A 27,308-nucleotide genomic window follows, 5' to 3' on the forward strand; every position below is an offset into this window, starting at 1 on the left:
ACCCACACAAAGAGCGCTGTATGTGCGCTCCAAAACAAGCAACAAAACCAACAATGGAAAATGGCAAAATCAACATGGCGTACAGTGAGCGGAAACGGAAACGCTGGCCGGCCGAGCTAGCGACCAGCAACAGAGCCATCCAACCAATAGACAAACATAGAGAGGCATGTTGCGGGTGCGGGGGACACCCAGAGAAAACCGAAAAATAAATAAAAAATATTGCAAGAAGTGGGAAAATAGTCCGAATATGGAATTCCCTTGCGGCAACTTAATGTAAGTCTTGTTGCTAAAGTTTATCATTTCTTCTAATCAAATCAGTTAAAAGATTGTTATTTTTTTCTTAAAGATGACATCTCTCATAAACAGGATTTCTTATTTATTGAACAGGCATTTTGAATAAGTAAAAATTTGTCTTAAAAAATGGGACAACTAATTTAACTTTTATTTAATCCATCGACTCACATGTGATAAGTGAGAAAAAGTTTCCTTTGCCCAAGTAAAACTACGACCCAAAGCGAAGTGAGCCAATTACGGAGAAGAGGGCATTAGGCATAACGTTGGAGTTAGAATACAGAGATACATTTGATAGACACATTTTATTGCATGCAGTCGTCGTCAGTGGCCTGTCGCTGCTTCTATTCAGTGGCTGACAGACTGGAGAACTGGGGAACTGAAGTGCCCGGGGCAAGGATCTGCTACAGCCGAGGCGAGGACTCATACTCATACTCGTACTCAGACCATCTAGACAAAATACAATAGTTGTGGCACTTTCTCCCCTCCCTTCTGTCAATGGCTGCCAGGCACTTTCTGACCCTCGGTTGCCCTCTTACTCTGTGTGCCTGCGCTCGAATGTCTGTTGTAGTTTATTATTCCCGCCAGCCTCATTCTTTTCTATTTGGTCTAAATAAATTTTTATCATGTGCAAAGGGCCATGGAGAACAAACAATTCCGTAGTGCCTTTATCTCGGACGGACTCTGGCTAGTCCGTCACTTCAATCTGCCATGCACTTGGTACCTCATTCCGAACGCCAGTCACTCATTCAGTTATTCATTCATTCACTTCCCTCCGCATTCCCCGCATCATCCACTTCCCATCCACAGGATTCAGCCTGTTTCGCCTGTTTCTTATGGCCTTTGTGGTTATCGAAGCGATCATTCGGAACATGCACAGAGTTTTTTTTTCTCTGTTTTTGGCTTTATTCCTCCCCCGAATTTGCGCAAAAAGTTATTAATGGCAAAAACGTTTAACATGCGAAAAATTTAAGAAATTGCTTTCATATTACGACATTAATGGAGGCGCGAACGATGCGATTGTTCCATATCTGATTTTTAGTGCCGTTGAGATTAATGCTGCCGGATAAAAGTACATCTATAGAAATAAATCTATAGCCATATATGTAAAGACAAGCCTTGGTTGACACATGGCCAACACTTAAGCCACTGGCTTTATGCTCCTGCAACCGTTGAAATTTATGTCCTTGCACAGGAAATATCTTTTCATGTTGTATTCCCACGCACAGTCGCACATTTATGTATAAATATTTATGGTTTGTATGTACTTGCGGTCAGCCAGACGGCGTCAAATTGTTTTCGATGTTGTGGCCTAGTTCGATTAACTTTGATGGCTGAGTTAACGATAAGTGTAAGCAACGTTTTTCTGTACTACCACGCGTATGCGGAAATTGACATTTTGGGAACGAATATTATTTTAAGAACAGTTATGTCCATGTGCTGAGATAAAGTGAGCGAAACCTTAATAAGTTTAATATTTAACTGATATACTTGTTAGCTAAATATAGCTTCGACGTAGCTTCTCAATTTGATTTCCCTTTTCTTGACTTCATGTAGAATGAAATCAAAAAAAATTTGAAATGGATTTAACTAAGGAAGAGCCTTCGATACACAAATCAAACAGATGCCTCAGAAGAGGGACAAAAAGCCAGAATTAAGGCAAAGAAGATTCCTTCTATGTTTTCCTTCCCCTTTTCAAATATTGCCCTACCCATGGCTGTTTCAATAAACTTATGCAAATATTCAATTTGGGGAAGTTTTTTTTTGACAAATGATAAGGCCAAACAAAAGGCAGCCAGACAAATAAAGTTTTCACACCCGAAAAAAGGCGGTTGAATAAGGGATAAGAAAAGAGATATCCGGCGGTTTGCTTAGGAAAATTAAAAGGGGACGCACATACAGTATATGTATGTAAACATGTACGGGAATAGGGAAACGGAAGCCAAAGGAATGAGCGGAAATGCAGAGTTCTAAACAACTTTTCACCGGGTTTTCCATCATGTAAGGCCCAACAATCCACCTAAACAACTTATTCCTGGCTCACAGAGCACCACATCCCATTCCTCCGTGTAAAAGTAAACCGAAGTAAATTTCAATTTAACCTTCATCGAGCAAAACTCATTTATATTTATAAATTCGCCGACAACGATGCAGGGTAAAAGAATAAAATAAAAAACAGTGAGAGAGACTGAGAAAGAGACGGAATATGTAACCAGTATAAATAAATGCCATGCGGGAGGGCAAAAGGAAAAACACAATAAATAAAAATGCGTGTGTCTGTGGTGGCATAATAAAATTGCACCAAAACCAGAAACAACCCAAGAAAACCTACCATCCACATTCAAAGAAAACCCAGAAAATGGTGCAGGGTAAGGTTAAGGACGAGGTACGTAATAAAAGTGAGGCAGGCCCACACGGAAGTGCGGCCAAAAGGGATAAAAATCCATCAAACTTGCAAATAAGCCACAAGACGAGCGAGATGAGTTTCAGACTGGCTTGTACAAGTCCATATAGTATAACCGAAAATGTAGGCAGCACTGAGCCCTCTCAAAGAATTCCCTTGGCTAAGGGCGGACATTGGCATCGTAAAAGGCAAAAATATTGCGCAAAATAATGTTTCATTTCGGTAAAATAACATACTCATCATTGAATATACAATATAAATGCAATGAGCAAGTCAAAGCAGTAAAGGCCGAAATGGGGAATATTCGACCTACGTTTAATGGCGAACTTCGGTGAAGGCACTTAAATGCTTGAATTATACTTGACCCAAAATTTCTATGATTAATTGCAGACATTTATTAAAATTTATTATTAAATACCTTAACCGTTATATACTTTGCATTTACATAGGTGAGCCATGTATGCATTTATTTTTGTAAATGGAGTGTTAAAACATTATTTTAAAATTAGACCATAAATGCCAAAGTACTTTTAATGGCTAGGCACTTTGAAAGAATGCCACGAGAAGTAAATGTATATTTTGGCGAATGAATATAAAATGTATCTCTTAAATTTAAAACACCTTTTAGGCGAATTATTTTTGGCGCAATCAATCAATTTAAGCAATGCCAGACTTCAATGGCAGCCTATCCCATTGCTCCCAGCGACTCCAATTGCATTTTCTTTTCCAGGAACTTAACAAAACTCCCAAAGGACTGTGCTACCCACTCAAACATATCCAGCAAAAGGTGAAAATTGTTCTGGAATCATCGCAGACACAGCTCCTTTACCCGTCCGCCAAAGTCGAAAAACCTCAGAGCAGACATCTGTTTGCTCCTTTTGGCGCTGTTTCGTGCCACGCCAGGTTTGTTTGCTGTTTGTTAATATAAAATTTTTTATGCCATTTCATTCTGTTATTGTTCAGATCGATTACGGTTACAAGTGCCAGATACTTGAGCGTGAAATTCGGCGGAAGCCGCACGTGTCTTCCAGCTGCCTTTTATTCAAGTTGATATTTCTGTTTTCCTTTTGGATAGTCTGTCATTAGGAAGATTGATTTCAAAAGAGTGGAAAATTTTCCCAATAGCACCTTTTGTTATGTGAAACGCAACCGCACGCAAAGCATTCTCATCCTTTTTGCTAAGGGAAGTGGAATTTGTGGGACTGTTCATTATGGTTTCCTCACATGTGCTGCTCACAACTAGCTTGTTCTACATGCCGAGTTACAACGATAATCACCTGGATATATCATAATGTTGCTGCTTAAAATAAAACCATCAAATTATTAATAAATAAACCTACTTTCCAAGACCTTGGTACCACACTTCAATTTAAAAACTTGTCGTTAAATACCAAAATTCAAGAGAACAAAACTCAGCGCAAATAAAGATTTACATTTCAATTTGCATTAGTGCAGAAGGCGAGGAAAAACTTTCTTAATGCACGCATTAAAAAAGAGTGATGAAATTGCATAAAACTTTAACTGAGTTGTAAGCAAAACTGCGGTCCGTTTGAAGGAGTGGGAGGGTAAAAAGTACATTAAAATCACATTAACCCGTCAACGATGAAGGTTGGGTATGCGTTACTTTTGTTTATACGGTTCGGCTTAATGCCTTTTTGAAGTAAGCACACACTCGTGGATAATGTTTTACGTACTCCTGATAAGCCATATATATTTATATATATATATATGTGTGTGCATGTCAACTAACCCCTAACTGCTTATCCCTTTGGGAAATGTATCTTTCCCCTTTCCTAGTTGCGTTGGACCCATTGCACGTAATTGACTTTTCGCCATAAATTTGTACTCCAACAAATGCAGGCAACACTCAACTACAGGGGCTTCCATTGCCCCCTCTCTTGGCAGCTCAATTAGCCATTAAGCTTTTCGAAATTGTCAAAAATGTTTTAAGGGGACAGTTCAGTACGGCAGTACAGCGAGCCAATCAAAAATTCAGCCTACGCACTTGTATCTCTACATTTGTATCTCGGCATTTGTATCTGCCTGTGGCAGAGCACAACCAGAACTCCGGTCAACAACGCACACCCCTTCACCGTTATCTCTATTTTTGGGGTAGCCGTGCGTGTCCATTTAGACGCTATGCATTGGCTTTGCTGGTGGCTCATTTGCATATTTTAATTGTCCAAAAATGAGAGGGAAATTCGTAAAATCACTGCAGGACTTAAATATTAACTTTGCCAGCAGTTTGTAATTTCTCACTCTTTCACTTCCATTTACTGAACTAATTTATTTATTTTCTTCTAAACTAAGCAGCAAATGTAAGCAAGTACTACGTCTTGGCGGAGGTTGAAGGGAAAGGCCTGACGTTGTCACTTTTCCCTAATGAAAGACGGCATGCAAATTTAATAAACAGGCGAAAGGCATGAAATTTGGGTCCTCTTCAGGTGGGCTGTTCACAACTTTAGTTGGCCTGAGCTCAAAGAACTGCAACTTTGGGGCATGGACGGTAACTGCTCTTCTTGGCAGTGCTCCAGTGTTTAAAGGAAAATATAATGAAATATGAAATTAAATTTATTTGTATTTATTATCTTGACTGAATTTTACAATTCATTTTTAACGAGCAATGTACAAATTACATTCCACTAGAGTATATTGAGAAGTTATATTGAAAAGTTGACTTTTGAAGTTATACAATTATTTCTCGAAAGTCAAATAAGTAATGACATACATTTCTTATTTGATAAATGAAAATTTACTTTACACTTTAGTAATACTGCGCAGCAATATTTAAATATTGGGAAAAAGTGTTGATATTTTACTTCTACATGAAATTATCAGAAGCATTTACTTATCTTTTGAATGTCTTTTTGCCCATTTTGTACCACTACTTTATTTTGCATTGCTAGACAAAGGAATGGAAATAAAAAAGATGAGCAAGACGGAAAAAAAACAAGTAAATAAACTTTAGGCAAAAGTTTTTGGCAACTTTCTGGCAGTCAGTTGGCGCATTTTAAGTTACGGCAATCGACCCAGTGGCGTAGCGAAAAAGAGGAACAGAGGGGTATCAAGGGGGAATATAAGTTGCGAGCGACGGGGGAAAAGTGAAGGGGCGGCAAAAGTGAAAAACTGGCGCATCGAGACAAGAGCTTAAACCGCGAATTCCACAGCTTCAACACTGAAAAAAACCCTGCCATGTCTGCATAGAAACGAAAAATAACCTTAAAAAATTAAACATAATTTAAATAAAAAATTAAAAATTATTTAAAATATCGGTCAAAAAAGGATATTATATTTCATAATTTTTCACACAGTCACTGCCAAAGAGTTTTCTTGTCTATGCATATAAAAACGGGGCCCAAATAATTATCTAGTGAACAATTTTCAAGCTACCAGACCGCGAACAATTTTAAAACAAGTCATTATTTCAGTTTTTAACTATGCATTCTCGGAATGAGAATGTAACAAGAATTTAATAAAATGGCAAACGAAATTAATGAATTCCTGGAAAGTAGCAGGAAGCATAATTTAGCTCAGCAGTTTTTCTCTACATGCAGCAACTGCGAAGGCGGGTGGCAATTTCAACTTTAGTTAGTAAACTTTTAGGCAAAAAGTCACTCTTAAAGAGCAAAAAGTGAGCTCGTTCAACTTACCTGGCGAGCAATTTAAATTTGTGCCACGCAGGATAATCCTTTATTGCAGTTGTTGCTATTTGTGTTTGCTGCTGCTGCTGCTGTTGCTGCTCTTGCTGCTGCTACTATTATTGTTGCTACTGTTGCTGGACTTTTGTCACGCACAAGAAGGCAGTGGGCCAAGCCAACTTTGAACTGACCACGTGACCATCAAAACACAAACAAACACACGGTAACGAGGCTACACACACCGGGCCACACGAACAACAACAACAACACACACACACACACACAACGAAGACACTGGGCCACTTGCAAATACTTAGTTGCTGGTTTTAATGTATGCCCCAAACGAGAACAGGGCAATTAAATCGCCTAAGAGGAGCCCTAGTGTAGCCTTTTGTGTGTGCAACAATATCAGCTGCTCGTTGAGTGAGTCGCATGATTTTATTTGCCTTTATTATTCGAAAACCAACAGCACGCAAACCCCAATGCAGTTCAAACCCCCAACCAAATTGGGAGCAGGTATATTCTAATTAGCTCCTATTGATTTCGATAATTGGTCCTTTCTGGCGGTACGAGATTTATATTTATTCGCGAAACAGCGCACCCGATTCTCTGTGTATGTGGGTGCGAGTGTGTGTGCAGGACGAGACCCGATAACTTCGCTAATTCGATGGCTGCCGCTGCGAGCGTCAGCATCCCTGCAAAACCACGTTCAAAACAGTCCGACGGCTGAGCTTCAACTGAATCGGCCTGTCCAGCTCAGAGCCCCATAAGCCCCACAAGCCCCACAAGCCCCACAGTTCCCACAGTCCCCCGCCGGAAGTCGGCCGCCCGAAGCTCCGCTCCTCGGCAGCCGAACCCCGAAAACGAGCACGATCCGAGCCACAGGACAAGAGCCGAACGCAGCAAAGGATAACACGAGCGCCATACTCACGAGCATTTTTGACAGTGGCTGAGTAAAGAGAACCAAATGAACTGCTAGCTCTCTGTGTTAACAAAATTAAATTATTTAAAATGCAATCACACACTTTTGCTAATATGGCTTAGTTAGTTAAAAATGAATTTCATATTGTAAGCACAGAAATAAATAACAAAATACGTAAAAAACTTATTAGCCAGCTTATTTATTATTTTCGCCAACAGAAGCTAGGGAAATAAAATTTATTTTTTATGCTATATTTACATTTTTTTATGAATCTTAAAAAACCTTTCTTAAAATAGGTATTAATGTAAAATATGTATATATTTTATTTTATCTGTTAATCATGTATTTTCATGTATCTGTTATCAACCGCCCACTATTTGATCGGTAATTGTGAGATTTAGAAATTAGAGATAGGCAAGTAAGAGCACTTTATATAGTGGCTGAATTAAAAGTTAAATTTAAAATCAAAGAGTAAAACTCTTATACATTCCTTTATTTTGGTATAAATGCGGTTCCGTGTCTTGGCTAAGCCTGGACTCCATGCACTATGTAAATATATAGTGTAAGATGTAAAATGTTGTGTAAAATCTAGGTGCTGCCGATATTAGAAAGTCTTTTATAAAAGGGAAGTAAAATTGGTGATGGAATTAATTCCTAAAAAAAAGGGATAGCCAATAAAAAAGAATTAAACAACGTCGTATAGCTGAAAGGAATAGCGAGTTTTGATTGCGACTTTTTCCTGTCGCTCTTACCATTCCACCCGTCAGCAATTACTGATCAAACCCAATCAAAACTACGGACTACCAGCTAATTAACTCCAGACTGACCCCATCCTTTCGCCGAATGGCTCCTTCGAGTTTTATCAACCCTCGCATTCCTTTTAACTGCAATCACTCAGAGTAGAAATTGTCGTCAAGTTAGGTACAAACTCATACAAGACGCGTAAAAAATGGCAAGCGAAGGAGGCAGACAGAAAATAAAACCCGAAAATGAATTGCATCGAAATGTTCAAACACACTCTACGAAATTGACTTAAATAAATAAATGGCATAAAAACAAAGACAAAACACATGCGCAGCAAGAAAGTGAATCGAGAAGCAGGGGACAACGGCGCATCATAGAAACAAAGTGCATTCCCAGTAGCAAAATTGGGTGGGAAATTCCGAAAGATGAGGCGGGGCGGGGGCGGGGCTGGTCTTGGTTGTTGTGTTAGCTTGTTGCAACATTTTCATTTCATTTCATTTTATTCAGTTCAGTTCAGTCAATGCAGTGCAGGCAACGTTCGAATGCAACAATTGCAACGAGTGCAGCAAAGACAACGCTTAGTAGCTCATCCATTTTCATTTGTATTACGCAAAAGGCAAAGGACATGACCAAGTTGCAGAGGAATCTCAATCTCTTCGCGTTTTCCGCTCGCGTGAAATAAAAGCGTTGGCATTACTCAGCAAATACTTGTTTGCTTGTTGCCTTGACAAAAAGTCTATAACCCCCACCCCCCACAACCTCCCATAAGCCCCAAAAACCCCCTTCATTCCACCATTTCATGCTTTCCCCGGGGCTGCTCGTTAGCACAGCTGCCAAGAGAATTTATCTTACTCTCCCACGAATGCAACTCGATTGTATTTTATTTTTTTTGCTTATTTTATTTTTGCCCTCATTGTTTCTGTGTGGCATATTGGACGTATTGTTAGCCCCACAATGATCGATGCAAATTGATGCGTATTGTTAATGGAATTTCCTCCATGCGCAAAACAGTATGGAAAAGTATGCAACACAAATTGGGCGGAAAACAAAGGGAAACCAAGAAAATATATTGTCAAGATCACATTCGGCTTAGTGTGTCATGCAACTCTCTAGAGATTTTGACATTGCCTTGATTTAAAGACAAAATGTGGGTAAAAACTGTAGCATTTAAATTTTCTTGATTTACGTATGCAGCTTGCAAGCATAAAGTTACAGTTTCAGTGTTTATCCGACTATTTAACCACCCAAAAATACCTTTCTCACTTCGAAATCTTTAAATGTAAGTATAGGAAAAAAAGGACCTGAAGACGGCAAGGAGGTAAAGGAAAAAATGTCATAAATATGAACGTTTGCAATTTGTTTATATTAAAATTGAGAGTCAAAAAGCATCCTAAGGTGCTGGGTGGGACGGTGTTCTTGTATCCCATGGCCAGATTCCCATTGCATTTGCCTCTGCCAACTGCTCCATTCCCCTGCTCCTCCTCCTCTTCAGTATCGCCTGCTGTTTTGTGAATTATGCGCCTTCCGTTGCATGCGGCGGCATTTCCCAGCCCGAGCCCAGGCGCAGGCCAGTGCACTGAGAAAAAATTCTGTGCTTTCACTGCAGATAGTTGAAAGTATAAATAGTATCTTCTTGATTATTGAACGGGTAATTTCAGATACGGATATATTTTATGGCTCTTTACTTTTTTTCTAAGGTGCTAATATAAGTTATGCCAGCACTGTTACTAAACATCATTATTCCTTTACAACTCTTTCTTGTTCTCCTGATATTAGTTCGTTACTCAGCAAGGCATAACTCCAAAAGCTAATCCTCTTCTGCAGTTTGCCGTGTAGCTGTTGGCGCTCCCAAGGCCCAAGTCCAAATAATGGCTTGACGCGCCTGGCTGCATATTTTTGAAGTCAGCGTAGTGGCGGAATGTGTGTGGGAGAAAGGGGTGGGGGGCGTAGGAGTGCCCGTCCGCCCACAACTAACTGCGCTCGTTTTTGTAATAAAAATGTCATAAATCTTGATTCCTTGAACTCTAAACCGAAAAGCGTGCGATAGCGACACAGGACATCGCACTGTCCTTCTCGCTCGCTCGCGCTGCCAGAAGTGGGTGGTCGAGGTGGGTGGGCAATATAACTGTCTATTTATGCTCGCCTTGCATATGAAGTACATTTTATTTGTTTTTATTTATTTGCACTCGCTCGCAATGCTTTGTCCTACCCTTTGGCGCTCCGCAGGGCAGGATTCTCTGCTGGGATAATTGATTTATTTGACTAGTTTAAGTGAGAATAAAATCTGGTTAGGCGGGCTTAGAAATGCACACTTAACTCAATTTATGCTATAAAAGCCAAGGGAAATCTAGCAAAACGTTTGAGGTTTTCAGTGAAATCAGGACTTTGGTAACTCCTTCAGATGTCTTCCTTGAAATACTAATCCCACGGAATAATTAGACTCGAAATGATTTACGTCATCGTGTTTCTTCCAATCTTATCGTTTTTAAACATGGTCAGCTTCTAAATTACACTTAAACGGGTTTTTCACATATTGTTGACATCTTATTCGTCATAGACACTGGCATTGAATTCAAATTACAAATAATAAATTACTTTAGAAATAAACATTGTTTTTTGCCATAATTCTCGCTCCTGTACGTGTCGATTTCACTGTGCGCGTGTGGCAGGATTGTCTTATCACAAATAAACATCACTAAAAACATTCTTATATCTAAATTTGATTCGTCGATTGTTATTACATGGTTAGCTTATCATTTAAAATAATTTAATTAAAGTAGTTTTAAGTTTAACATCGCTTTCGTTATTTATGCTATCAAAGTTAAAGTATGTGCTTTAAAGTATGTCAATTATAAAATATTTTTCATCCTAATTTGTGTTGATTTGTTCTGTTTAAATTAAGAAATTATCACAAATTGTTTTGTTTTAAGTTTTCCTTTAAAATTATTTCCAATTAGTCAAGATTGAATTAAGCCCAATAAAAATAGTCGATTTTTATGGTTTGTCCAATGGCAATCACCAGTGATCCATGTCACGAATGCGCTCCACGGGAGGATTACTGTAGGCAAAGAAATTAGATATTATATAACAACTTGTAATTTTTTACACATATTTTCATGTTTTCAAGGTATATTCCTATTTATTCCCCCTAATAGTGAAAACGTGATTTTATGTAAAACTGGGAACTTACGGCAACATCCGCGCCAGAGCATGCTTGTGCAGCGGGGAGATTTGCACGGCTGCCGAGGCAATGCTGGATCCTGAATCCTGCGACATGGTGCGCTGCATATGATGCATGGGGTGCTGCACCACCGGACCGCCCACGAACTGCAGCTGCTGCTGATGGTGGTGCTGGTGGTGCTGATGGTGCTGCTGCAGCGGATGCTGATGCAGTGGATGCGAGTGCTGCTGCGCCGCCAGTTGCTGCGACCTTCGGAAGGGATATCTCCAAGGACTCTTTGGTGCATCCGACTGGAAGCCCTTGTTTTCCACTCCCCCGCTACTAGACACTCCGGCCGGACTATCGCGTCGCGGTGCCGTGCCCGGTTGCAAGTCACGTGCCTTAGAGCTGAGGCGACGCAGGATGCGGGATCCCAGTCCAGGTGGATCCTCCAGGCTGCGGCTGTTGCGCGGCTTGCGATAGCGCACATCACTGGACTCCTCGAGGATCACATGGCGATCGTATGGCGTGCCGTAGTAAACCTCCAGCACAGTGGAGAAGGTGTGTGGCCAAACCAAGTCAATAATGGAGATCAGAACACCCGCAATAAAGCAGAGAATGCCTAAACGAGCAGCGGAATATTCAATAAGAAAGTGCATCTTTAAAGGTAACAATTATTTAAAACCTCGTTAAATTAAATGAAATTTTTAAGCACACCCCTCTCCAGCATTTCCATATTATAAGATCAAAGGGATGCCATTTACTCACCTGCCACCAAGACCAGCCAGTAGCACCAGCCGAAATGAAACTCCAGACGTCCGCCTTCGAGGTGAATGGACAAAGGTCTCTTTGGGAGCAGACAATGATAGCCCACCGTGGTGCAGACCAGCAGGGCACCTGTCAAAGCCTTCATATAGGCTCCATATCGGGGCACCGCTATCAGCAGCAGGTTCATCAGCAGCCACGAGGCCAGCGAGGCCCAGAGCATTATGCTCGCGAAATATCCTGCGGCTCGATACTGTCCACCCCACGAGAATCCCTCACGGCCCAGACTAAAGTATTCGGCCACGGTCAGGATGGGAAAGGGGAGTCCTCGCTGGAGGGCGTGGCGGTAGTTGGCACTCATGTCATTGGCTCCCTCCCAGGTGAAGCGCTCGTTGTAGTCGATGTCCGGTGGCGTCCAGTTTCCAATGGGAATCGCTGTTGACAAATACAGAAAAAAAAACAATTATTTTTACAACATTTAGTTTCACCTATTATTTTTATTATTTTAAGTAACAAAAAAACTGAAATAAAACATTGGTACACTTTTAGAGAGAAGGGAACGAATATAAAATTATTACGTATTCGAAATATAAATCATTTCAATATTTTTTCATTTAGTAACACAGTCCTAAGTCCCCAAGAAAATCATTTACTAATATGCACTTGGACATGACCACTTGACAACCACTAGAAAAAAACAAGACAACCATCAAGCATTTGACAGTCAGAACCTTTTATTGCAATCGGAAAATGACAACACCTTCAAATGGCACTCAATCAAACAACCTTCACAGCAATTACAGGCAGAAAACTGACAGAAAAATAAGCAAAAATCAAATAAACATTTCCTGTTGCAGGCGGAAATGTCTGCTGCAGTTGCGCCCAGGCCCGCGGCACACTGCGTATGCGTAATATGTTGATTTTCATGCCGCTCCTCTCACTCGGCGAGCAATTCATTGTCAATGGCTTAAACGCGCTAACCTTACACAAGCAGACTCAAGTGAGCGGCTTAAAAGTGCAACACCAACAACGAAATCGCATAATCAATGTGCAACAAGTGCACTTTTCCGTCTTTTTTTCTCTGTTTGCATAGTTTATTAAGATTTGTCAAAAATTTTTCCGGTTAGCAGCGCACGCGCTTTTGGCCCGCTTTGCATTTTGTTTATTTATTTTGCCCACTCTTGAAAGAGAGTGAGCAAGATAAATGCTTAACAAATACGCAAAATCATTTGCATAATTTATAGACAACTTTGCACACCTCTCGTGCGGCCAAACAACTTAGCCATGTGATTCCGCATTGGTTGATTCCATTATAAAATACAACAACTGCAACCAAATATACACTATGGTATAAAATTGTGTGACGCATGGGCATATACGAAATATAATTTGACTAATGGGCTTTTGTTTGGAATGGTTTGTGAATGGAAGAGAAACTCAAATGTGATTTCCTTTCCAAAATCTATAAAACAATAAAAGGAACGAAATGCAAATTAAAGTTTCTGCCCACCAAAATCGTTGGAATTGGTGACTAAATTCTAAAAGCTCTTTAACATTTATGCAAAAATCATTAATCTTATATTTTTGCTTTGCTTTGAACAGCCAAAAGGGGTCTTCGTCGGCAAGAAATTAAAAATGATATATGATTGGTATGGTATGGAATTATCAATTGCCAGGGTGTCTGGCACCGACTAACAAATTATGCAAAAAAAAAAAAAATTTGTATCTTAAGACTAAAGTGGTCTAAAAAGCTGCTCAGCGTTTTTTAATTAGAGGCTAACGAATTAATATGCAAAAACAAGAAAATGCAAAAAAAGATTATGTTAATTTATAAAGCTCAATAAAAATGCTTTTACGAGTAAAACTACAAATAATTCCATTTAAATTTTAAAAAGAAATGATGACAATGACCTCGAAGACTTTAAAAAAGTAGGGACTCACATGTATATTTTACATGTGGCCAATTGATAAATGTTCTTAGTAATTTAATAACTGGTACGTCAATAGATGTAAGCAACTAAAACCAGATTATTTATACAAACATTCCCACGCTCCACACTATTAAAATAGTTTACTCAACCGAATGACTCACCAGAGAGTTAAGCCGGCAAGCGGTCTGAATTTATGCCCAAAAATGGCTACCTACAGCCGAAGTAAGCTTACAAATTACAAACTCAGCGCCACGAAAAAAAATGTATATAAATTACATAAATCGTCAGAAGTTGTCATATAATATATGCTCTGGGGCTTGGCCTTCGACGCGGGACAAGGTTTTGGCCTGTCCTCCGGTTTCCCCTCTACATCGCGATTAAAACTGCACCGAAAATGGCAACCCCGACCTAAGCCAAGTCCACAAGTCCACAAGACAACAAGTCTATAAGTCTACGCACCGTCTACGCACATTGTGGATCGATGGTGGAGTCATTAAACTGACAATCGTTATGATTTCCCAGTTCGTGGTGACCGGACTGACTTGTTTCACCTGGGGTCTGTTGAACGTGGAAATGCTGCAAGTTGAACCGGTTCAATTCATTTTGACCATTTGAAATGGTAATTGCAGAGCTCTTTTGATTTAAACGCTGCTTTATCGTAGCAGTGATACAGATCTAGCCTAGGTGGAAGTAAGAGTTGCTTTTAAATACTACAACCCATAAAATCCCAGATTGGGCAATGCGGTTATAAAATATTTGAGATCAGGCATGGGACATCTAACAAAAGAATTACGCATATAAACTATTTTACTAAACTTTATAGTATATGATTTTGGAAAAATTTAAAAGTTAACTATTCCGTAGGTGCAAGTTTTCTGTTCATCATACTTTATAAGCAAGTATCATCAAACCACTTGGATCATCAACAACTTACAATGGCCCATTGTTGTTAGCGCCCAGAACGAAAATAAGCTTCCGCAAACTTCAAACTTCGTTAATGGAGCCCAAAGTTGTTGTATTGAAAATAAAGCGTTATAACAACAATAGCCACATTAACAAAAATTACCATATCTACGTATACGAAATTGACGTTTCCCTACGAGATACTTGAGTTGGATGACGATGATGTTGGGTAGCTCGCGCTTAAGTATGGGCATCCGTGGCAGCCACAAAAAATATAAATATGTGTAAGTATTTTTATGCCTTTTCATAATTTTAAGTGATGATTATGCTGATTTTCGTGTTTACTTATGCACACAGCGTGGACCAGAGAGGAAAAGTGTTTGGGGCTAAAAACAATTTAGCAGCAGTAGCGGCCCCGTTCAGAAAAACCTAAATTAATCATGACTTAACAATAGACACAGGCACACGACACACAAGACACAGCAGAGAGACAATGAATGAGCTCAACTGTATTTTTTTTAAATTGTTTACTCCTCAACCCCATCAACTTCAAGAGCCGCCATGTGTCTGCACAAAAATAAATAAATGTTCCATTTCTGTCATGTGCTGTGAACAACGCTAGAGTGAGTAGCCCATGTCCATCTTCATTAGAAGAGAACGAGAAGAACTCTAAAAAGGCGATTTGGAAAATCAAATCACAATTAATTTTGTTTATAATAGAATGGATTTGGTATGCAAAGATACCAAAAAGGGTCAGTGACATGTCTTTATTTAATTTGCAGTGTAGTTTGTAGGCTCACTATACTCATTAATACTTTTTGATTTATTTATTAAGCGCTCTTGTAGCTTTTCATCACCCAATACCAATTGTTCTTGGTAATACTATACTGCATAAATAGCCATATGCTATCGAATCAAACGTTTTCAATGAGCTACAGAGAACCGAGTACATTGGGAATTAAAACAAAGCTGAGAGTAACAAAGCCAATCGTAATTGCCTGCAACACCTGGTACCCTTAATTCCCCACTTCAATTGGTTTCTAAGCTTACTGCACACACACCCACATCAGACATAAATGATTGAAGCATATACATATAACCATAAATACGCCGTAACCTATTCGAGTCAAATAAATGCCAGACCGCAACGAATAAAAACTGCAACTCAAATGGAAGTGCACAAAAGTCATAATGATATATAATTAAGTGCACAAAAGTCACCGCAGATTGGGCCAAAAAGTACAAAGTATAAAAAAGCATGCCACAAGGCACAAAAAAAAGTAATCATTATTATAAAAAGATCATCATCATTGGGTTATTTGATGATTGGGCTGCATAAACCACGGGTACTCAAGCTTTGGCACCCGAATTTGACATTTGCCTGACTTTGATTTGGCAATGGAAAATGCTTCAGATCACAATTGAAAAACCACGTGAAAAGTAACTTTAAGCCATGCTCATAACGAGTGCAACAATTAAGTTGTCAGGCAAAAGACTAAGCCGTACATTCAACTACCACTCACCAATTGACATGAGCAATTATCATATTCAAAATCGAAATTTATACCAGGGAAAAGGCGTATGGCAGGCAAGAAATACTTGTAGAGCAGCAGCTGTCAACTTGGGGCTACATTTGCCCTTTTACCACCAAACACAACCGCCCACCACCAGCAACAATAGGGAATGAAAACACGTGAAACAGTTTTGGCAAACGTCATTGACTTAGCATTTGCTGGGGGGTGGCATTGGGGCATTTGCTTTGGATGGGGCTGGGAAAATGCTACCGAAATAACACTCTCACGATTCAGGGAAAGGGGCAGACACTCCACAAATCTGTATTAGTCAAAACCAATATGGCAACCGACATAATGCCCACAGCCAACAGTGGAAGGGGCAACAGGGCAAATATACAAATATATATTAATGCATATACATATGTGTACTTCTCAGAGTATCTGTACACAACTTTTCGTTTGCACAGAACACTTTAAAAAATATTTCTCCTGAATTCACCCGTGATTTTTTTGAAAATACAATATTTTAAATTTAAATGTACAAAATAATATATACTTTTACATCCAATTATGTCATAATATATGAAAAAGTATTTATTCCCATATTATTAAAGTCATTTATGCTTTCGCGGAGACTTTGAGGGTTTTCTGTTTTGGAAGCAGTAATTTGCCAAATTTCGAGTATAATGAAATATTCAAAAGGTGGAAGTTGAAAATCATGAAACCATATCTCTGGCATCTGGAGAAATTACCAAAGTCTAAACACTTTATAAATCCAATTACCTACGTCCAAAGTAACTGGCACTGCAAATATTTAGATTTCTATGCCGAAATCGCTTGCCCTCAAAGGGCAACATTAAATTTAATCTCCAAATATAGCAAACAAAAAATTATTGCCACCGGGCCAAACAATTTAAACCTGATTTGAATTCAGCGCTCTTGCGCCCGGACTGTTGGCAAATGGGGGTTAGGATGTGATAGGATTGGATGGCTCGGATTATTCGTGCTCGAGTTGACTTGAAACTGGCATTCCAATTGATTCAGCTGGGGTCTAAGGTAGCCCCGACTCAAACACAAAAGCATTTCACCTTTTCGATGAGCCAAGTAGTGAGTGAGTGAGTAAAACGAGCAAACAATCAAACAAGCCGGCGAATATATGTTTGGATAGATATGCACATGCTACACACACGTACCTCTTACCTCTACATATACCTCTACGAGTATAGTACGAACATACATATGTGTGCACAGAGGCCTCCTCAACGAGCGTTTGCTATTGGAATCGAATATTTCCGCAGGTGTCGAGCTGAGCGCGAGTCGAGTGGCATTTCAATTTGTTGTTGCTGCTGTTGGCCACTATTGTTGCCAAGAATCGTGACATGCAACTTGACTTGGCACTTGGCAGGAGCCAACAAACAAAGCGGCAGCAACTCCCGCAGCTGACGTCACCGCCCACGCTGCGTTTGATAGCCAAACAAAAGCGAACGGCGCCGAAAAATATCGCAAAAAGATCTACGCTAAAGTTTTGAAATCAATTAGCCAGTAGCTTAAGTCAAGTCGAGCCCTAAGCTGCAACTGCTCCAGAGAATGCACAAAAAGGCAGCGTTTTAATAAAATTTATATATACATACATACATACATGCAGCATTTTTCTAAAATGAAAATTGCTCAATTGTTCACGTTGACGCTCGTTTTTTATCTCCCATCGCAGTTTGCCTCGAAAAATGGGGGCGTGCACGAGCTGCCTCAAAAACTCAAAAATCAACAGACAAAACTTAGACGATCGGGGATTATTTTGCTTAACCAATTAAAACCTCAGTTGGACATACATAAACGTACAAAAATTGACTACAATAGCTATTCAATCAGCGATTCAGAGAAATGCTGGAAAAACTTATAATTAAAAACTTATTGAACATTAAATAAATAAAAATTATTTGTACAGCATTGAACGAAACCTGATTACTACAGTTGAATCAAACAATCTTGTTGTACAAGATGTATGTACTTTTATATATTAAAAGTGATTTTAATGCCCATTTAAATATAAGAAAATCATTTATAAATGAATTGGAATTTTTCGGAATTCCTATAAACAAAACTATATTTAACACAAATTCAAAAACCTTTACTGTCGTACGAGAACCTCATCGGTGGTGCCAATATAATCAGAGATGACAACCCATTCACCCATGGCACAAGTACCTACTTGTTTGCGGATTGGATTGGATCGGATAGGATCGGATTGTATTGGATGGGATTAGATTGGATTGGATTGGATTGGCAAACTTACCCGTCAGCGTCACATTGACGTGCATGAGGCCAATGTGGGTGCCGATGCGCGCTGGGAGCTTCTCGCGTGAGAAGGCTTTGTATGGCGCGATGATAGTTGCATGTGCCACATGCCACGCGGATCCCAAGCGAGTGACTGTTGGATAAAGACGGGGCACGTTAGCGTTTCCCAGGTTGGGCATTGTTGTTGATTTTAATGCAAATCAAATATATAATATTGTGCTGATTGAAGGTCACTCTATACTCACTTAGTATGACTAGACCCACAAAAAGGCTCAATGTGACTGTCGAAAACGTTGTGAACTTCTGTGGACGGGATAATATTTAATACAAATTAAACTTAATCAAGCTACAAGACAAAATGCATTCAGTGTTTGCAGCGCTCTAATAAAACCAACAAATCGATAGAGACCAACGGACAAGAAAAAAGGGCGCGCCTATAGAAAACTGGTTTGCTTTTGACTCTCTCATTAGAGGTTTATATATACGAGTACATTGCTGTAAGATTTATCTGACTTCTGTTGGAAACGTGCCGACGATTACGGCGATGCCAAGTAGTTGGCACAATTCAATTAAACAGACCAGCTGGCAACAGCGTGAGAAAATTGATTCCAGTCTGACTAGCAAATGATACGGTAATAAATACTCAATAACTTTGCATTCTCGCAATAAAATATATTTATTACTTTGAACTAACGAGCTTTCTTGGCTTTTATTAGCAATATTTTATGTCAAATTAAGTTACAATTTGCTCGGATATGTACGATAAACAAGAGTGTTGAATTTATTCTTGTCAAGTTAGTCACATATTAAATGCAATCTTAATTAAATGCACTCTAGTCTAAACTCACCTGTTTTCTGACACCCGGAAAGATGACTAAAAATGCCACATAAAATGTGGCAAATAGCACTGAGACGGCTACGATTGATACATCTCCGGTGACGGGTGTTCGATTTGAGAAGGAATATAGCGTTGGTCCCCCATCGTCTCGAAACGCGTCGAACCAGCCTTTCATGCTGGTTGCTGTTGCTGATGTCGGGGTTTTGGGATCTATGCGAATAAAAAATTAAGATATTATATAAAAAGTATTGCGGCAAAAAACGCCAAAATTAATTTGACGGATATATCTGCGTGAGTATTTCGCAAGAGCACTTAATTTAAAAGATTTGCATTGCAAAATCATGCGAGTCTCGGCACAACTGATCTCATCGCATCTTGCAGATACCACGTATCTGCAATTCGTGACTAAGCTTTTAGGTAGCAGATACTTTAACTTTAAGTGGCAGGCACCTCAATGCAAAATTAGTTTGGTAAACAGACAAAAAAAATATGCAAATATTTTTATTGGGTATGAGTATTTATGAGTACCCGGAAATGTAAAATATTTAAAAGTTAAGTAATCTACACGAGGTACGACATAATGTTCTTTTAAAAACAGAAACAAACCAATTTGACTTGGTCGCTCTACAAAATTGTTTGAAAAGTTAAAAAACCAGAAATGAGACCTAGAACCGGATCTAAAGACAAACAAATTACCAATAAAAAGCTACGTCGAAATCTTTAGATGCCATGTGAGATGTGGGGGCTTGAACAATTAAGAAACCAAAACAGCAACTGAAACCGGCGTGAAAACCATCATCAGCTTCGACTGCTGATTTCTGCTTCTGAAGCAATGACGTAGGCAAAAGTTATAATTAAGTATCGATAAAATTGAATGGGTTGAACACAATGGCTGCACGGTCGTAGCGATTTTATAAATACCCTAGCAAAAGCTAAAAATGTATATTAATAGAGGTCCACAGAGGTCACGAACATATCTGTATATGTTGTCTTGGTATATGAATAAATAAATTACAAATTATTAAACTAAGGGAAAATACCTAAGAATGCAAATCTACTTTTTCACTAATAGATTAACGATCTGTAAACATTTGAAAACTGAGTAAATTTTTGGTGGGACATTCCCTACGACTTTTAAGAGCCACAGTATTTCCAAACTCGCTAACACATCTTCATATTTGATAGATAATGATTAGTGTTTCTGAATTTAATAGTCCCCTCAACATATCTCTTGATTGAAGGAGTATGGGAATTGCGCATACGCAACGTGTTACGTGCTTAGGCACGCGGATGTAGGTATCTTATACAGACATTAAGCTGGCCCTCAGTATACTTCAGCTGGGTTTTCCCACTCAGCACAGCACGCGTTCTGACTTGTGAAAGTTGTGAGGCTCGAGGGTAAACCAGCACGAGGAATAAGAAAGAGAATTATACACAGATCAATGCCTTGAGGCTATGCAGTTGGCCAGTTCCGCAATGATTCTATTGTTCCTATTTTTAAATTTGTTTGCGAATCATTATTTCTTCATTAGCCTGCGTTTATTGCGGCAACAAATCATCTAACATCATTTTATCATTGAGTCTCATTCATCACGTCTTAAAGTTCACTTACCAAACTTGTCAAGAAGAAACCGGCATACAAAATAATTGTTATTAACTTTTCGTGTTCACTTTGTTATTTATTTTTTGTATAATCCAATTTTGATGACCAATTTATAGCTTTGACTTAGCCGTTAAGCCGAATCTAAACAATCAAGAAATTTGCATATATGATTAATGAATTAAATAATGTAGCCAGACAATATTTTACACACACACATATCGATTATGGTTGTTGAAATATTTTGCCAAATATATTCTTGTTTTCACAGCTGTGAACATGTATTTAATTATTTTAAACGGTTTGATTTATTTGATGGAAATTTTCAGTTATTTTTAAACTACATGTTTATTAGGATTTTTATGCACAGCACTTAATAGATTTATCGCAGAGTTATACACCGACGTTATTGTTTTATTGTTTATATTTTTAAAGGTAAATATTTTGTCGAATTCACACCACCATCGCCGCAATTTCTGTTATAAGACGAATATTTAGATTTTATTTAGAAGTTATCCTTTGTTCTACTATTCCTTAATTCTTTAAATTGAAGAAAAATGATTTTCCTAGCAGTTGCATTTTACTGTTGCTGACTGCACCCCCATTGAGTCAATAGTTCTTTTTTTCATTTTGTACTGCTGCTGCTGGCAGTCAACCGGTTTAACTAGTCAAGTCCGCCGCCACCAGACTTTGCACATAAATTGCATTTTATTTTAAAAACCCGGTAATAAATTGTTTCATTTATAATAAGAATTTTTGCCAAGCTGACAGTCCGTGAAATCATGTTTGAAGGTGCGAACTCCAAACACACGTATGAAAATCCACTTGCGGGTGTTCTTAACTTTTTTGTTATGAGTTTCATTTTGTTGTTATTGGTGTTGTTGTTGGCGCTGCCTCTGGTTGACCTTCGCATATTTTTCGGACAGGAATTTGTAAGTCGCTACGATTTGCGTCAGTTTATTGGCTCAATTGCCTGCAAAAACAATGAACGTCGGCGTCGGCGATGGACTTGGCACCAAAACGTAAAGCGCGACGCATCGCATGTGGAAATCTTCAAGCACATTACGTTATTACGTTATAAGCGCAAAACAAAAGCGACAGCCAGCAACAATCGGACAATGGGAAAAACAGACATTACAGTTACAAAACGAAACGGAAAATATGCGATGAGTAGCACACAAAAGACGCCGGTGCACAGTGATACAGTAATTAAACTTGTGGTAACGGAATAACCCTAATATAATAATTGTTCGTTATACTAAGCAATACTCAATATATTATTATTCTCAAACGAACTAACACTTTAAACAATAATGTATATATGTATGTATAAGTTTGTGAGTACAACGACAAATTAATCCTTTAATCTCACAGAACTTAACCCTTCTAAATTTTTATATTAGTTGTTATTACGTCTATGGCACCATAATATTTCACAAATTTTGAGCTCAACCTTTATTTAAAATTAAATATTACGTATACGACTTGTTAGCCGGTTTATCAAAGTATATGAAATTTTAAAGATTAAGAACCTTATATAGCAATAAGTTTATTGTCTTAAACCACGGTGCAGTAACGCCCCACAAAGCAAGTGACGCATCAGCAGCAGCAGCAGTAGCACCAGCATCCAAGTACCGTATGCAGCCCACTTGCTGTGCGCACTCTCACTCTCACTTGCTCTCTTTTCCCAGCTCCAACCTCCTCTATCTTGCTCCAATAAGCCCTCTCTCTCTCGCACTCACTGACACTCCTACTGCAGCTTTTATTTTCAAGTCCAACGAAAGTGAAATTGCTGGCGCACCCCTTTCCGCCCATTATGCTCCTCTCGCTCACACCTTTGCCGGACGATTGAGGAAATGAAGTAAACATGAAATTGACATAATCAACACGCAGCTGGAAACTCTGCAAATGTCTTTTGAAGACAGACAGAGACAGCAAGAGAGGCACCAAGAGCTACAACAACAGGTTTCGGTGTCGCCCTGTTGCTTTTGCTTTTGTTGCTGCTGCTGTAATGCAGTGAGAGAAAAGAATTACATGGAAATCTATGTTTCATTTGTTATATGAAGGGTTACGATGTAGATAAAAACGGATAACTCAATTTGCAATAAATACTTTTTATATTAATCGAACGTTGTTCATCCGAACATTTTTCACTAAATATTTAAATTGTAAATGTTAAAAACAATTTTTTCTGTGTATGCTTTGTTGTTGCTGCTGGCGGCGTGTGTTCAATGAGCGCTGGTGCGTGTAAATATGTAAGAGTTGCCTTCAACCGGCTTTTTCGTGCAACTTTTTTTTAGTTTTATTTTAGCTGTAGTTTTTGTTTTCATTTTTGCGCTGGTCAGTTTGGTTTGAATCATCTGGCCATATAGGAAATGAAACGGGAGATGAAGTAATCCCAACGACTGACATGGAAATTACATAGTCAAATCGCATCACAAAAATCAACCTGATGCACACACGTCATACAAATTCAACGACAACTAAAAGGGCAGGCAGGAAAATGCAGAGAGAAGTGGGGAATATTGGGAAAAACACGACATTTATGTACCCTTTCGCTGACTAGTTAATTTAAGTACCATATCAAGAATAGACTTTAGAAAATCGTAAAAGCTTAAACATTACTGACAGTTCTATCAATAAAACGATCATTGTTTTAAAATTAAAAGTTCATATTTAATTAAATAACTAAATATTAAGTATTTAAATTTAAAGTTCATATTTTAATAAATATCTAAATATTAAGTATTTCGAAAACAACGGTCAACCTTTAAATCATATTAAAGTACTCTCAGTAAGGGTGTTAAAGCAGTGTGTTGAATAATACCAAAGGGAACATGTGCATTAGAAATTACCAACACGATTTTTCCGCTTCCACCCACACCCACACACTCTACACCCATCACACATACACGTGTGGATGGGCGGACTCCCCTTTAGATGTTTGAGAATTCTTTTTTGTTTGCTTTATCAAATTGTATTTTTAGTTCTCGGTTTTCCTTTAAGTCTCGGCAATCAGTTTGAAGAATTCTGACATTTTTGTTACCCAACAAAATAAATAATTTATTATCCATTGTTCACAATTCTATTTTTGCTTTTTACTATTTACTATTATTTACTATTTATTTACTAATTATTTAAGTTATTATATTTTTGATAATTTGGATTTTGTTATTTTTTTATTTATCTTTCTATGGAGAAACTCCCCTTTGTATAGCTTTAGCGAAACTTATTTATTTATTATTGTATTGCACTGAATATTTCGCACTTTAGTTGCAAAAAAATAAATTGCAACATTTAATTGCAACCGTGTTGATTAACTTTTTTATGTTTTGGGTAAAAATTTGCAGGCTTTAATTATATTTTATGTGCCCGCAAATTGTTAGGGTTTTTCGACACTGTTGTTTGTTTTAAGCTTTTTTTTTTTATTATTTATGCAGACAACCACGAGGCGCAAAGCATAAATACAAATAACTAGATGAGCTTCAAACTTAATACCGTTATTTGCGTTTTTATAACGCGGCTTTTGCGGTTTCTTTTTGTTTTGGCAAACTTATTTCGGCTTAAATTTTCGATTTTTGATTTTTCTCCACTTTTACGAACACGGTGGTTTTGTGCATGGCATAACACACAGGCAAAACAAAAGCAAACAAATAAAAACACAATTCGATTTCGTCTTCGCTGCCTCTCCTTGTTTTTGTTGCAACTGACTTAAAATGCGCATGCGCGGCGGCAACTCACAAATATCTGCGTCCGTTTCGAAAGCTTGTCGTCGATCAACTGAACGCCGAGAGCGGCGAGCGAAAGACAAAACCTTTTGGAGAGCCAAAGCTCCGAAGCGATGGGAGCTTTTGCTCTACCGCTAATTGCAGGCTTAAGTGAGTGTGAATTTATGAAGCGTATGTCCGAAAGTAAAGTAATCAAAAAAACAAAATTATAAAACAAAAAATCCAACAAATCCGACGGGGAAGTTGGCCATATCGCCAGGGCTATTCCTGATCAGGGACCTTGTCCGACTCTAGGCTGCCACACTTTCGAACCGCAAACTGGTTCATCTTGGGCCTGGCCTCACACTAAATTCACAACCGGGCAGCAAATTACAAACTTTAATCAGCCGGGCGAGAATGCAAGGCACCTGTCACGAGGAGAAAAAATATTAGTAATATAAGCAGCTGTTATATTAGAACAGAAAATATTCGAGTTTGCATTGTTACAATGAAATAAAACTCTGTTGAACGTAATTTCGTTAGCTGACATTTTAAATAAGTTGTAATAAGCCACTTAAAATATTATTGTAGAAACACTATGCTCGGCATTAAAAACAGAAGATTTATTTATAGCCTAGTAACTAAAAATGGCAATTTATGAGTAACATTTATATTTAGCAAAATGAACGTAAGAATTGTAGTGATAATATAGCTGGCAAAATGCATTGTACAAGGCAAAAAAAATTATTAAAATTATAAGATCAATTAAAAATATAAATAACACAAAGAAAAAATGTTTTTCATTTATCTACAGAAATTTTGGACAAATCGCGACCTCACACACAGCACTCTACAATCGAAACAGTTCTGCAAGCAAAAACAGGTGTTAAGTATTGGATAATTTTAATTACCAGAAACTTCATCTCCGGATCGTTCCAACTTTTTTAGTTATTTACAGCTGACCAGCTGCTACTGTTGCTAATTGAATTAGCATAGAGACCCGTCTGGTAATTAATATTTAATTTGCTAATTGAATTTTTACTAGCGACTACCGTGCCACGCACCAACGCCAAGTCAAATCACCAAGTTAGCCTCCGTGATCTCTGTTTATGTCCAGTCAATCCATTCAGGGGGCGATCTCATCTCGTGGATCTCGACAGTTGCAAATTTGGCTGGTCAACACTAAAGCCACTTTTCAGCCGCACTATGCCTGATTTTTGCTGTCTTCAGTAGTGAATCTTTTATGGTGTGCAAAATTAGCCATAAAAACAAGCATAAACAAAAAGTAAATAATGCTGTAAAATCAGTAATTCATTATACGTAAGGCATTAGAAGTTTAGCCGATGTATTAAGTTTCCATTATAAAAAGTATTATTTTGTGATTACCAAAAGTAAACGTGTTTAAAGCTGGTTAAAAAACTGTTACAGTCGTATAACTGTTTTTACAACGTGTAATTTATAAGGAAAGCATTAAAAAGTACATAAACTACTAAAATATTTATGTTTAAACTGTTTTGAATAAAATTTCTGAAACTGCGGTTGAAAACGATATTTATTAAAACATTTGGCGAACTTATTTGTGGTCTACATTTATTCCAATTCAACCCCTATTAACGAATATACTTCCGCTACGTAGTCCAATGATTCATTCCCATTAAAATAAATATCTTGGGGCAAAAACTCTGTTAACTGTTCTCACAGCAAAATCGGACACATGTTTAGTCACCTCGAGTTCGTCGCCAAAGTCTTTTGTTCTAGCGGCATTTATATGCAAACCTATCACCTTGATGGGCGATAAAAGCCAGAAAAATCTGAAAAACATCATCATCAACAGCATGAACAGCATCCCGGACCAGTGCAAAGCGCTGACCACAAAGTTGAAATTAACGAAAATTCCCCAAGCAAGGTCAGATCAAAGCGGTCAACGACTGCAGGCCACTCGGGAATGGCCAACATGAAATGCCCTTTTCCGAACAACGAAAATTCTTGTTCGCGCTGATTTGTTGATTGCAAGCAGTTAATAAAAATTATTCGGCAATAAAAGCGATATAAAAAATTAAAATTAATCACCCGACGAGGGAAGATAACTTCTGAGCTACGCATTAAGCAGCTACCGTTTAAGACATCATTACTCACCCAAACCAAATTAAATGAACACAAAAAAGACACAAAATCCGGATGTGTCGCGAAATCAACAGAGTTGGACTGCCTAGACCGAGGACGGTCGTTGGTCCCTGGGCAAAGGAGTCGCAGATAAAGTACGTGCCCCATATCAGGAATGCAAACCACGCGGCGGTCACTTTCGGTTGGGCTTATGTTTTGTTATTGCCGTTTTTGGAACTGCTCGACTGACTCAGTTTCTGCGAGCCTCCACTAAAAGCATTCATAACTCAGCTGCCAGCTGTCAGCGGCTGAAAAAAAGATACAAAATAACCCGCAGTTCATACCCCGAAAAGGGAAAGGGCAATGTAATGGAAAATTATAATGGAAATAAAGCGATTTGCCGTCGAGTGCTGATGCTCTCGGTTACTTTACTTTGCAATCGCCTCAAGTTCAAGGTCGGTTTATTTGCCGTTCAGAGCGATGATAGTGCATT

The 27,308-nt window shown here is 38.5% G+C and overlaps 2 protein-coding genes across 2 annotated transcripts in view; both read right to left on the minus strand.

Moving 5' to 3' along the window:
• The window catches only part of LOC120449148 (neural cell adhesion molecule 1), a 68,101-nt gene extending 61,056 nt beyond the window's left edge, over positions 1–7,045 (minus strand). The window contains exon 1 of the mRNA XM_039631486.1: positions 6,346–7,045. The gene's annotated coding sequence lies outside the window, so the exon portion shown is untranslated. The remainder of the gene's footprint in view (positions 1–6,345) is intronic.
• Positions 7,046–10,446: 3,401 nt separating this feature from the next.
• On the minus strand, positions 10,447–24,796 carry LOC120458142 (dual oxidase maturation factor 1). Its single transcript, XM_039645686.1, has 8 exons — positions 24,747–24,796; positions 21,018–21,149; positions 19,416–19,615; positions 18,813–18,870; positions 18,566–18,700; positions 11,928–12,359; positions 11,190–11,781; positions 10,447–11,057 (listed from the first exon to the last, which is right to left on the minus strand). Exons 3-8 carry the CDS (start codon positions 19,578–19,580, stop codon positions 11,015–11,017), a joined length of 1,425 nt encoding a protein of 474 aa, XP_039501620.1. The 5' UTR covers positions 19,581–19,615; positions 21,018–21,149; positions 24,747–24,796; the 3' UTR covers positions 10,447–11,014.
• Between the last annotated feature and the right edge of the window lie 2,512 nt (positions 24,797–27,308).

Source organism: Drosophila santomea, chromosome 2L (genome assembly GCF_016746245.2).
Source record: "Drosophila santomea strain STO CAGO 1482 chromosome 2L, Prin_Dsan_1.1, whole genome shotgun sequence".
NCBI lineage: Eukaryota > Metazoa > Arthropoda > Insecta > Diptera > Drosophilidae > Drosophila > Drosophila santomea.

What these genes read in the sequence shown, in the direction of transcription:
- LOC120458142 (XM_039645686.1), bottom strand. Translation starts at nt 19,580, where the DNA reads ATGAAAGGCTGGTTCGACGCGTTTCGAGACGATGGGGGACCAACGCTA. An exon ending in TTCCGGGTGTCAGAAAACAG is followed by an intron (nt 18,871 to 19,415) that starts GTGAGTTTAGAC and finishes TCCCGTCCACAG; the next exon opens with AAGTTCACAACGTTTTCGAC. An exon ending in GCTCTGGCGCGGATGTTGCC is followed by an intron (nt 11,058 to 11,189) that starts GTAAGTTCCCAG and finishes CTTTGCCTACAG; the next exon opens with TAATCCTCCCGTGGAGCGCA.